The 13,402-nt window shown below is 40.6% G+C and overlaps 1 protein-coding gene across 1 annotated transcript in view; it reads left to right on the forward strand.

Annotated features, from left to right (window-relative positions):
• The window catches only part of RREB1 (ras responsive element binding protein 1), a 142,263-nt gene that overhangs the window by 92,320 nt on the left and 36,541 nt on the right, over positions 1 to 13,402 (forward strand). Inside the window, 2 exon segments of the mRNA XM_050939820.1 lie at positions 6,997 to 7,141; positions 8,301 to 8,440. Coding sequence (XP_050795777.1) covers positions 6,997 to 7,141; positions 8,301 to 8,440 — 285 coding nt within the window.

A 13,402-nucleotide genomic window follows, 5' to 3' on the forward strand; every position in this document is an offset into this window, starting at 1 on the left:
TGAACATAAATTGTCAATACGGATTGATGACTTAACGTGTTTTGACAAACAAACAACTGGAGGTTTAACTCCAGTATATAGTGTTACTGTACTTTGGAGTGAAGCTCTAGTCATCTTCACAACCAGGCTTTGGGGGAGGGCTAACAGTCTTTGTATTGACTGATGGCTCCTGAAAACACTGCTGCACAAACCCATTTTGTATTTGTTTGGGTTTTTCCCCCTCTTGCTTCAAATGACAGAAATGAATCCATACAATGAAATGTTTTTGTCGTTTATATTTTTTAGGACACTTGGATAAAGTTAGAACTGCCAAGCAGAATGAAATAATAATAATGGCACAGACGTTTTGAGCTGGAAATGTGTCAAAATAGGTCCTGTTTTTGATATGAATGAAATTAAAGTTGGCACTCGGGTGCTCTTGAGCCACTTTCCATCCCATGGAAGGACAAAAAGAGCACAATGGGCCAAAATCTGGCCTGTCTTAAATCCTTAGCACGTCATTGGAGTTTAAGGTGGTTGTGCAGGATTGAAATCAGGGTGAAACTGGCCCTTTTTGTATATAGTTGTATTTTGAATTGTAAATATTTCCTCTGTTGTAGTATATTGAAAGTATGTGGTTTTGATTTTGTTTTGGTAAACTTATTAACATAGATGTTGAAGAGTGTTTTGCTTTGAAGAAGAATTCCTATGATCTAGGTGGTAGCTTATGAAAGAAGCCATTTTCAACATAGCTGATTTTATTCTCACTCTAACTGCTTACCAGAATATTTAGATGGCTGTATATACTGCAATAATATACTGCGGTTTTACACTTGTTTGTTTTCAGATAGATGTCAGATATATGGGTACAATCCATTTCTTTTTGAGGTCAGGTTGTGGTCCGGCATTCAGAAATCAAATGAGGGAAGAAAAGGCCTCTCGCGGTGCTGTGGATGTGTGGCACATAAAGTGGTAAAGAGAAGAAAGCTATAGAGAAGTGATATCGAATAATGTGTGGACTGTGAAGTGTGGACATGATACTGACAAACAAACACTCTGAATTGGTAATGGTCAGTTTTACTTTCCTTCATTGTTTCCAGAGCAGTGAGGGACAGGGTGTCTTGCCTATGCACTTGCTAACTGTGTGCTTATCAATTAATCAGGATTTTTGAGCCTGGAACTTTCTCAACCATCTCTCACTGAGAGTGCCTCCTGGCTTTCCTGTGGATTTGCTGTTCTTCTTCAGGCAGTGTCCCTATGGGTGCTCCTCATGAGGATGTGTGCGCACCTGTGCGTTCTTGACTAGTGATATTTGTCAGCTGTGTCCGCGGGTCCACAGCTGTACCCTAGACACAAGGGTATATCAGGAGGGGTGGACCCATCATCACTGCAGTTCCATCTCAGCCATTTGCAGCTTGAGACGGAGCATTGTGGTGTCCATTTAGCTAGCCATCCAGCTTGCTAAACCCCTCGCTGATTTATTCTTTATTTCGTAGATTTTATTACATCATTCTGTTATTTTGCACAGTTTGTGCATTTGAGGGGGTGGGATTCTCCTTCCCCTTTTGTTTGCAGGATGTGGACTTTTATTGATTTTTTTCTTGGGCTTTGACCCACAGCCTTGAGTTCAGTTACATCCAAGATGCCAGGTGCCAAACCCTGCCAGACCTGCACTAGGTCTTTTCTGCATGGCAACAGAAATTTAAGCTGCCTTCTCCATGGCCTTGGGGAGTCTCACATCCCCACTAAGGGCTAGTCTACACTGGCAACACTAAAACACTGCCATGGCTCCAGTCAATACCTTTTTATTCCATCACACCCCCAGTCCTCTTCAGAGAATGTTTCTGGATCTTGTGGGGGTATTAAAATCGTCAGAGAGCTTATCTTTTGAACACACACAACCTCTGCATTTTCTACACTTCTCCCTGAAACTTTAGGCAGTACCCTTTCTGGAGGTCAGATCATGACCTGTAGAAACCACTGGTGCAAGCTTTTCTCAGGAGTTGCCTCTGTGACATACTCAGCCAGTGTCATCCCAGCACAGAAAAAAATGACAACAACAACACATAGCAAAACTAGAGAGATTCACTTTTTTCACTCTTTCCTCAATAGTAGCAGTGCTGGATTACTCACATGTTACTCTCCTGAAACCATATATTTTGGATCAAAGTAGAGCTGAAGATAGAGAACGAAAAGCAGCTTTTTTGTGCCACATCATCTTGGTCTGAATGTTAACCATGTGATCACCAGAGTTCAGTTGCCTGAAAATGGGGGATGCAGGGGAAGGGACCGAGCCTGGGGGAGAAGAAGCTGACACCAATAGAGAGTAGGGGGTAAAATGCACTAAAATGGTTGAAAAACACCTATGTTGCTAGAGGGTTGACTAATAAGATTGTGGCATTATCTCAGATATTCTTGACTCACCTGTGGAATTTTGGGAGGGAAAAGGGAGGGGAATTCTTGCACACAAACTTGCTGAAAAAACTTGGTGGAGCAAGATATCTGCATTTTTTGCATAGCATTTCTTAAAGCTTTCAAGTTAGAGATGAAACAGACCTTTTAAGATCATCAAGTCCATTCCCCTTCCCGTGCAGGATTATTTCCTACAAGTACCTCTTCTGGTGTTTTGTCTGGTCTCGTTTTAAAAATGCCAAGTAATGAGGCTTCCATCACTTCCCATAGTAGATTATTTCATAGACTGATAACTCTCAGTGCTTGGAAGTTTTTTCCTGCTAGTCTGTTTAAATTTTCACTTCCTTAATTTCATCCCATTAGGCCTAGTTACACCCTCTTGTTCCACCGTATGCAACTCCCAAGTGTATGTGTGTGCATACACATACTCAGGCTAGCTACCTAAACTATAGTTTTGAGAGTGCCTATGTGAAGTACCATATTTCTCTTGTACATGTCTGGGCCAGATCCACGGTTGGTATAAATTCACTTAGCTCCATTGACATCAATAAAGCAATACCCCCAGCTGAGAATCTGGCCCCAGGGGCACTGGAACAATTTGTATAGTGGGGATGCTGAGAACCATTGAACCAAACTGTAAATCCTGTATATGACTGAACCCACTTCAAGCCAGGGGGTGCGGTAGTACCCCAGCACCCCTAGTTCCAGTATCTATGTCTAGCCCTCAGTTTTTGCTGCAATATCTACCCGTAAAAGAGGCCAATTTAGAGCTGCTTCGTACACTTTTAAAGAAGGATACAGCAAGATAAATATTAGTCGGTTTTCAGAGTTAAGAAACTTTTTAGGCCTGGTCTACACTGAAATTTAAGTCAACATAGCTTAGGCACTCAAGGTTGTGAAAAATCCACACTCCAGTGCGGTAGCTGTGCTGACCTAACTCCTGGTGTAGGCGCAGCTAGAGCAACAGAAGAAACCTTCCATTGACTTAGCTCCTCTTGCTTGGGGACACGGTGTTTCTACAGCAATGAAAAAACTCCTTCCGTCACTGTAGTCTGTATCTTCCCTGCAAGTAGTTATGCCACCATAGCCCTCAAGGGTGCAGATGTGGCATAGTGCAGGGACTATATTTTAAAAATAAATAAAATAAAAGATGGTGGGTGCAATCTGACATCTGTTACTGTTCAGCATAAGTCAGTTGATCGTGTTTTCTGAAGGCAGACTGAACTATGTCATGTCCCTGCTGCAAGGTAAAGGAGATGATGAAGATTGCATCTGTCCTTTGTACTGGTCTGCTTTCTCTTCCTGCTTATCTTGGGTGGTGGTTCTAGTAATCCTCTTTCCACCCTCGATTCAATGCAGTGAAACCAGTTTAACCTGTTAAAGAATAAATGTGCTCCTTGTACTGTAGGGGCAGATTGTGAATTTATTTGAGAACTTGGAACCTGCTTCTTTGTTTTTTTTTAAATGATTCCACCCAGAGAGCTATCAGGGTCTCTGACGTTTGACCTGTGCAGTAAAAGTCAAAGGTGCAGTCGGGGTGTCTTCCTGTTTATGGCTCAGTAGTTTAGGACTGTTTCGCTTCAAACGTGCAGAATTAAAACAAGAACAGACCATAACATTTTTTGCTATTGGAACTGATTTTCCTCTCACTTGCACTCCTGTAAACCAAAAATTGTTCCATTGAAGCTAAACAGGTGTAAAAATAACATGAGAAGAGAATCTGGCCCTAAGGAATATTTTGCATGTGTAGCTACTAGTGGGAATTATGCACATGTATCAGAGATAGAATAGAATCTTTAAGCCGGGGTTTCTCATATTTTCTTTTATAGTATAGAATTTTTCCTGGGTGGTGTGGTGGGGTGTGTGTGTGTTTAATTTCTTGCTTATACCGACTCTTTGAAAACGCACAAGCCAAATAATGTTAGCTATGCGTCAGTCATGCTGCCAAAATGTTAAATATGCTGGCCTAATATATGTGTGTGAGTAATACAAATATCTGTATCTCACTTTTAGTTTTCCAGTTAATAAGCAAGTCTACCTTTAAAAAAAAAAAAAAAAAAAAAGACCCATACCTCTTCCAGCCTTAGCCTTGCCAATAAATTGAATACTAAAATACTCACTTCCCCCCCCCCGTTGCTTTTTCCAAGCTCATCTTCAGCTATTGCATAAAATAATGAACAAATGGTTCAGTTCTACTTCTGTGCTTCTGTATGAACGTAACTGACTGTTCTTTATCCTATAGATTTATCATCTGTAGAAAGCTCGGGGGTTGGCTTGGTTGGAGCAGGGAACTAGAGCAATGGCAAAAAATAAATAAATAAATGAGAAACCCGGCTGGGAGAGATCTGACTGACCTCAGTGCACCTAGGCCTTTTGCCTGTAGACTCTCGTTTCCATTTTTTTTTTTAACAAGCTGACCTAGAATAATGAAAAGAATAATTGAATTTACTAGACTGTGCAAATCTGGAGAAGCTGTTTCACATATTTGCCATAAATATGAGCTAGGAATAGGACATTTATGTACTCAGTTGGGGGGTAATTGCATGCCCTAAAGAAGGGGCAGCGCATAGTTGCTTTGCTGTCTGAGGTACAATTTGGGTCCTCGGGTTTACTTCCCCATGCTCCAGTGGAGTCTGTTATTTATCTTACCTCGTACAGATTCCTTTCCCAGACTGCTGGCCAGCACAGTGTGTGGGGAAGGGGGCTGTGCAGAGTCAAGGTTCTGCCCACTCTCTGCCCCCCTGTGTAGCTGCTTCCTCTTCCCTCTTTCCTGTATTGTGGCTGATGGAGGGGGGCAAAGCAAAGGAGCACCTTACATCCCCTGTGTGGGTGCAAAGAAGAAGCCATAATCTTGACCTGGGGGGGGACAGATCCCGTGAAGAGTGTCGTCTCCTTGATTTCATTGGGAATTCAAAGCAGTCAGCACCTTGCAGGATCACTTTTGATCTTGCACCTGTTTTACATCAATGTAATCCTATTGACTAAACATGGAGTTACTCCTGATGTTACACCACTCTAAGCAAGACAATAGTCAAGCCCGTGTGTGTGTGTGTGTGTGTGTGTGTGTGTGTGTGTGTGTGTGTGTGTGTGTGTTCAAGGTTCAGATGTTGTGAAAAGGAAATAAACATATGTAAAACATGTTGGGTCAGACTCATCCCATTTGGCTTTAATGGAGTTGCAGCAGGGGTCAGTTTGATTCATTATGTTATGTTCATATGTCATGCACCTGGCGTCTAAAAGTAACATTAATTTAAAATGTTAGGTGATTCACATGTAGGCAGCCTTCAAAATAATTGATTGTGTTTTCAGCCAGCCAGTTGCAGGAAGATATAAGGTTTGTCTAGAAGATTGTAAACTTTGTCACAATTGAACACAATTGTGCATAATAAAGTTAAATGGTGCAATAAGGGAGTGAGGTGCCCAAATCCCATTGGAAAATTCCAGCCTTAATTACCAGTGTAGACCAGGACCAATTGCCTTTTAGTATTGTCTGGAAACAGTGACTAAACCAGTAGGAGTAATATTTCCAAATATACCCAGTGACTTAGGAGCCTAAGTTGCTATAAATGTTAAATGAGACCCAGGCGCCTAAGTCAGTTAGGTGCTTTTTGAATTTTAGTACAATGTAAGCCAAAAATATTTGTTGTTAAAAGAAACACTTTTATAAGTGGTACAATATTTCCTGTGACTGAACATCCCTGGGTTTGTTCAGTGGGCTTTTTACTTATTTATAATATCCTCTATGATATAATGATGCTTACTCTTTTTCATCCAAGGGTCTCTCAGCACCTCGTAAAGGTGGATGACCATGATTTCCATATTACAGATGGGGAAACTGAGGCACAGATTGTTCAAGTGATTTGGCCAAGGTGACATGAGTTAATGGCCTGCATTTCCTCCCACGTGTTATAGAATAAAGGCCTTGGTTAACCTGAAAAATCGATTTAACTTTCATTGGAGGAACCGAACTCTGCATTTTATAAATTAGTGTCTATAAGTGCATGATTATTTCCAACTTTAAAATGCATCTGTGCTTTTTATAAACCAATCTTTTTCAGTAAAATAAAGACCACTCCCGCTGGTTTCTGTGAAACATGAGTATATTACAATTTTTTTTTTTGGTAATATGGAGGTTTATAAGCATGCCTGGTACAGTTAGCAGAGTTGCAAGATACATAGAACAAGATTGACCTTGTTTTATAAATTTTAAGCTGTAAAAATCAAAATGTGGGGACTTCATATTTTCATAAATGTATACGACATATTCACAAGTTTGTAATGCTTCCTTAAGCCATGTGATTTCCATTTTCAGCTGATGTACGTTCTGACGTGGGAAAGAAGGGTTCTTGCCATCTAGCATGAATGAATTTTAAGGGCCCCATCTTGCAGACAGTTACTAATGAGACTGCTTGTGCACTCGGTAGTAAGCATTTGTAGGATAAGGCCCTACATTATGTGTTGCTTGAAAAGCACAATCGGGTTTATGGGAGTTGTGTTTATTACTTGAAGTCAAATATTTGGAATGGTATGTGGATTAAAACTATGCTGAATTTCAGAATCCTGATCTGGGTGCTGAAAGGCTGTCTTCCTCTCTCTCCTACTTAGACACATGAAGATTCACGAGAAGGATCCAAACAGCACTGCAAGTACTACTCCCCCATCTCCTCTGAAGCGCAGACGATTGTCCTGTAAGAGGAAACTTAGTCATGAGCCTGAGACAGACAGAGAGGAACGAACCCCAGCAAAAAAGGTTCTTTACAATGCATGTTGCAGAATCTCTTCCTGACCACCATTTTCACCATTTTGATTTCCTAACCTCTCGCATCTGATATTTACCTAATAGTGCATGAAAGAACCTATCCAGAAAACACTGTTAAGTTAAAATCATATATATTTTTAAAACACAGATGTTCTTACCTGTGTTAACATCTTAAATTATTCAAATTGAAAGAATTTCAACATCTCTTTTACATTTCACTATTTAAGCTTTTTTTTCCTTTTTGCATTTCAATTTGGACAATGAAAATTAGATGGAGAATAAATTACCCATTTAGGCTGAAACTCAGTCTGATGGCTGGAGGATTGTGTTATTTTTTTGATAAACCTAACAGTCTTGGAAGGCTTTTAAAGCTCAAATCACTAATATTTACTTTCAATCTTGACAACAGTTTAAATTTTTTCTCTGGAAATTTTATAGTTGGTTTGTAGTCCATGCTGCTGCAGTGTTTACGCTTCAAACGCTGCAAGGAAATATTCATTTTATTTCAAAAAAATAAGTTGCTATTGGCATTTTTTAAATATAATATTTCTATTGGGCTTTAGTTTCATAACAGCTGGTTTATACAAAACATACATTTGATGCCAAATTTAACTTGACAGTGGCCCTTTATACCTTCCTTAGGCTAGCAATAACTCAGTGTAGACATCGCTTGCTTCGGTGCATTCTTTTTTTCCTGTAATTAGATGTCTGTAGAAAACATGAACAATTTTACTGCTCTTCTTTGGATCACTTGAGTCAGAGGCTGGCAGTGATTCATTGGTATAAATAACCTAGACTGACAGCCTGGTTTGTGATGGGGGAGGGGTAATGATGCTAGTTAAATGGTCAGCAAAGTTGAACATCTCACGTGCGCATTTTCTTCTCTGTTAAAGTTGTTTATAAATTGTTTAGTTTTCACAAGAGATGATTATCTGAGGTGATGCAGCCGTACGTTCTAAAGGACTAGTCAACATTTAGCTAATGTATCTTATTGATCCAGCAGCAGTCTGTGTCTCTCTGGAGTGAGTCATTTTCAGTAGCCTGTAGCAAAGTCATGGGCTAGTACATTGTGACAGAAAGACTCTGTCTGGATTGCATGTTTGGCTCACTGAGTGTAGTCCTTGTGACGGGCGTTTTCATCTCTCTGAAGGTTGTCGAGGAGGCTCAGTCCAGTGAAGTGGAGAAGAAGGCTGAGGAGGAAGTTTATCGTTGTCCAGTGTGTTTCAAAGAATTTGTATGCAAGTATGGGCTGGAGACCCATATGGAGACCCATCCAGATACCTCACTGAGGTAAGAAATAGGCTTGGACATGCTCCCTGTCAACAGAGGAGGGTGTGGGAGGTTCCATTTCACCTTTTACACTGTTAACGGACTCCATTTGTGGCTTCGAACATGTTGCTTAACCCTTCTGCCCCAGGTTCCCCATCTGTAAATGAGAAATAGTACAGATTGTCTCTCAGGGATGCTGTGATGCTTAATTCAGTGTTTGGAAAAACTCATGAATTGGGCAGGGGAGGAAGCTGTCAAAAATCAAATTTTTGATGGAAAAACAACTTGAAATTTGTAAAATTTCGACCAGCTCTATGGACAGAGTGTTTTGAAAACCTGTTATAAGTGTTCATTACTAACTGACTCCCCTCTTTTACGGGTGGAGGAAAGAAGAAGGATGGGATGGAGAGGATGGTTATAGTAGCCAGTCATGAAGAAATGATTTTTATTTTAAATTAGATTGAATATGGGCAGGGGAATTCCCATGTATAAGAAGCGACCTTACCAAAAATGTGCACTTTTTTTTTTCCTTTACCTTTTGAAATGTGAAGTATCAAATAGTGGTTAAAGGAGGAAAAATTGACAGTTAGACAATTTTTTTTGTTGTCATTTCATTTGGTTGAGAATGTTTGATTTTTTGTCCGAGTGATTGCTGTGACATTTCCTGTTTTTTATAGCAGAAAAAGATAAATCCAAATGCATGAGGACATAAATAACACAGATTTCAAGTCTGGTTTAAATACTTAGAAATCAAATATCTCCCCTTTAGGAACATCAGTAAATCAAACTCTTGAGCAATGGCTGCATTTTAAGTTTATATCTGAAGAGCATCTCATGTACAGAGTATTTGGACACCTTTGTTGATTTGACTCTTTACCCTTCTGAAAATATTTCTGTTTCTGAGGATTTGTTTTTCTACTGGATGGTGCGGGGCAGGGTTGGAGTGAAACTTTTTGTTAGATCAGATAGATTGTATTGCAAATAAACTTAAAATCACATCAGATATTATCCATAGTCACACTATCATGATATTACTCTGTCAAAATATATAAAAGACGCTTAAAAGGAATCACAAGTATTTGTAGTCCTTAGTGGGGGAAAGGGCGAAGTGCTTTTTTCTAAATTTAATCCAGCAAAACTGTTAATTCTTTAAACAGGGTTTACTAATAAATAAGTCCAGTATATTTTAAATATACATAGTACAAAGTAGCAAATGATGCTTCTGCCAGTATTCTATATATTCCCCTCCTCCTCCTGCCTAAGGAGGGCTGAGATAATCACTCCACAGAATGCACTTATTGAGCAGGTAACTGAGCATGTCAGTATAGTCAGCATGTCATTGATGGCTCAGTTCTAGAGCTTGTATGGAGCCATGATGTCTTCATGAGCCTGTACTTAGTTAAGCTGAGCGAGATGGATTCTGTTGCTCCAGAGAATGGATAGAAGGTAGCAGCATAGCTAGCCCTCTGCCTTGGGAGCAGCATAATCTGCTGCCATGTGGGGATAGGCTCTCCTTGTAGCCTGGCAGTAGTGACTCACGCAGGTCCCATTTATGCTCCTCACGCTAGTGCAGTTGTGCTTCCTGGGCAGGACTGAAGTTTCCTTAGCTACGAGACACAGAGAGCAGACTCTGTGGGAATGTGCTGGAGTGAGGCTGCTGGTTGAGAGCTTATCCACAGAAGGATAAAAGGGGTATTTGTAAAATGTTTTAACACTTTCTAAAATGCTAGTGCTTATGGCTCACCTTGGCCAGCTAACCTTGAAACGCCGCGAGCTAACATGTTTTAAAAATCCACCTTTCATCCTAGTCTAGACAAGCCCCAGGGCATTGTTTGACCTGGGCTGGCCCAATATAGCAGACTGGTCCCCCGTGAAGTATTAGGTTTTAATCAAATTAGAGATTTTTAATTTAAAAAAACAAAAACAAGGGGAAAGGGCATGGATGTGATAGCCACGGCAGCTGGTTGTGCTGTCACTGCAGTGCAGGGAAGCAAAAGATACCCGCTTTTATTTGTCGTCTTAAGTTAAAAGCAAAAATCCTTGAGGCTGTCAAGGGCCTGCCACCAGTGTAGCTGCAGCAATGCATACTTCTCCTAGTCTAGACAAAGACAAATATGGTGTACCCTGCCTGAAACACAGTGATACTTTACCAGTCTAAACCATGGCTTCCTTGCCTATACATGGGGTCTGTACTGAGGCACTTGCGTCAGTGACTGGCCATCGATTATTGGGATGTGGGAAATTTCCCAATAGTAGACTACGTTTTGTGTTTTTTTAAAATTTCCCACATTGTCTGATTTTTCAGAGTCTGTGTTTATTGTTGTAAGACTATTCTGTCCTCCACATACATACAAATGCTGTGAAACTGAGTGCACTAGCCTTTGCCCACCATCTAGGTCACCAATATAGCTCTCCTAGTGGATGCAGAGGCATAAACACTGTACAAGAAAAATTTTGCTGGTGGTTTTTAATCACCATATCATGTAGATTTAGCGTTGCACTGGTGTTAGCAGCAGGAGGTCATTTTTCAGAAAGGTTCTTGTGTAAACAGAGCCTCTCTCACACCCTTTTGCTTGTAAGAATTAGGAAAGGGAACACTGCCCAGTGGCTTGTAGCCTCTGGGTCAGCATATGAGACACTGTAATTTACAGGGTGGGCCTTTACCCCTCCCAGCTTTAAATCAGAGGGTTAGCTGTTCAAAATGAAAGAAAGAGACACAGGACGTTGTCTTCCTGTCTTGTTTATGCAAAGCCTCAGAGCTGTGAGTACCTCATTGTTTACTTACAGCAGAATAAACAATACTTAATCCATTGATTATGTGAGGAGAGCTCCTTTTGGGAAAGTACCTTTTGATTATGTAAAATCTTAAATCCTGCATCTTTGTCTGATAATTACGGTAAGAACTGCTCTACCCTTTGGGCAATAAATAGAGCCCTTTGTTATGCTAACAATTGGCTTGAGGTAGTGCAGCTCCTTCATGGAATTAACCTCCCTGGGTAGCCTCTCATCCCATTGAACTCTCTGGAAGCCACACCCTAATTAGCAACATTAGTTGGATAGAGCAACATTGTCTCACTGTCTCGCAGTGTCCATTATCAGTGGGAGGTGGCACAACAGTGCTTTTTTTATCCTCTTCCTCCCCTGCTTCGATTATTTAAAGAAGCCAGTGATTTCTCTGCAGGGCTCCAGCTATTTTGGTGAGTTTGTATCCGAGCATTGATATAATTAGCTGAACTGAGAAATGCTACACAGCCAACAGGGAAAAGGAGAAATCTCACACAGAGGTTTACTTCTCTGGAATCTTTTGTGGCTCCCTGTTGCTGTCAGACATGGAAAAATGCCTGTAAATGTCACCTGATGGACAACTCATGACTGCATCAGCAGCACCAGCAAAACTCAAGAAGTATGAGACATGAGGATTTCCTGAGGAGAAATCTCTAGAGGCAGTGCGTGAGGTTTCTCTTCTTTCCTTTGGCAAGTACAATGGAACAGGCTTAACGTAAAGTGTGAGGGTTTTGGGTTTTTTTTAAGTATGTACACCAAAAATCTCTTCACTTGATTGTACTCTAACCAAAGGTTAGCCTTTATTCCCCTCCCCGTCGTCTTCAGTTCTACCTGTACCCACAGTTGAAAGAGCTTTTAATTTTTCCTTCTTCACAGCTTCACACAATGACCCTTTTCCCTACCCCAAACGCTTTACAATAAATATATATTTTTATTTAATTACATCAGCTGCGAGAGGAGCTCTTGTGGCTTCAGATGTGTTGGCCTGCATCTTAACGAGTCTTCAGAGAGCGTTTTTGTTTTGTTAAAAACTAGCTTAACTGAGCTAACTTGATTGAAAAATGCGCTCTTTTGGGCCATTCAAGACAGTTCCTTTACATGCAGGATCATAAACTCTGAACTTCTTTACAGGACCCTAGCAAACTGATAAAATAGAAATTCCATGATGTGGAACATATTGTTCCCCATGGGTTATCAGCAGGCTTGTGAACTTTAAATCCATTGTAAAGACATTTACCACTTGAGCTAATGGAGTAACTGGTAACTGTAGAAGGCTCTTAGATGAAATCTTACAAACTTCTGCTGACAGTGTCAGAGCAGTGATTTTTTTAAAAAAGATTATTTTTATTACGCTTATAACTCAACCAAATTTGGATAGATTTTCAGAAAGGTAGTGAAGGCACCCTTGGGCAGCACACCTCATGCCAAATTTCAAATGTCATGGATGTGCTAGAACAGGGGTTCTCAAACTGGGGGTCGGAACCCCTCAGGGGATCATGAAGTTATTACATGGGGGGTTCGAGCTGTCAGCTTCCATCCCAAACCCTGCTTTGCCTCCAGCATTTATAATGGTGTTAAATATATAAAAAAGTTTAATTTATAATGTGGGGGGGGTCGCATTCAGAGGCTTGCTATGTGAAAGGGGTCACCTGTACAAAAGTTTGAGAACCACTGTGCCAGAGCGTCTCAACAAAACAGTTGTGAGCACTTACTAACATTCTGAAAATGAAGTTTGGGAAGATGTCAGTTTTTCCTAATCAGCGGATCCATTTTTCGAAAACTTTTCACAAAAAGTTCAGCTGGAGGCAGACACCAGGCAAGGGAAAATTTCAGACCAAACAATGAAAGTTTTGTACAGTTGTAAGCAGCTGAAAATTGGGTCTTAGATTTGCCTAAAATGGAAAATACTAACTTTAGGTGGTGTTCCCAGCACTGTCTAAGCAGAATAATTACTTATTGAACTTTTGTATTCAAACCATGGAATCCTGGTGGTATGACATCACATAGGAGGAAGAAATCAGTTCCTGTATCCCAGAGATGGGCCCAGGCTTGCAATTCAGGTCAGGCTGGGTTTGTTACACTTCCTGGCAACACCTGTTGTAGGTGGCAGGATGCTGCACAGAGAGGCAGTATCAGGCCTCAATCCTGCAAAAGCTTATAGGAGTGCTTAACTTTAAGCATGTGAGTAGTCCCACTGAA

Source organism: Gopherus flavomarginatus, chromosome 2 (assembly GCF_025201925.1).
Source record: "Gopherus flavomarginatus isolate rGopFla2 chromosome 2, rGopFla2.mat.asm, whole genome shotgun sequence".
NCBI lineage: Eukaryota > Metazoa > Chordata > Testudines > Testudinidae > Gopherus > Gopherus flavomarginatus.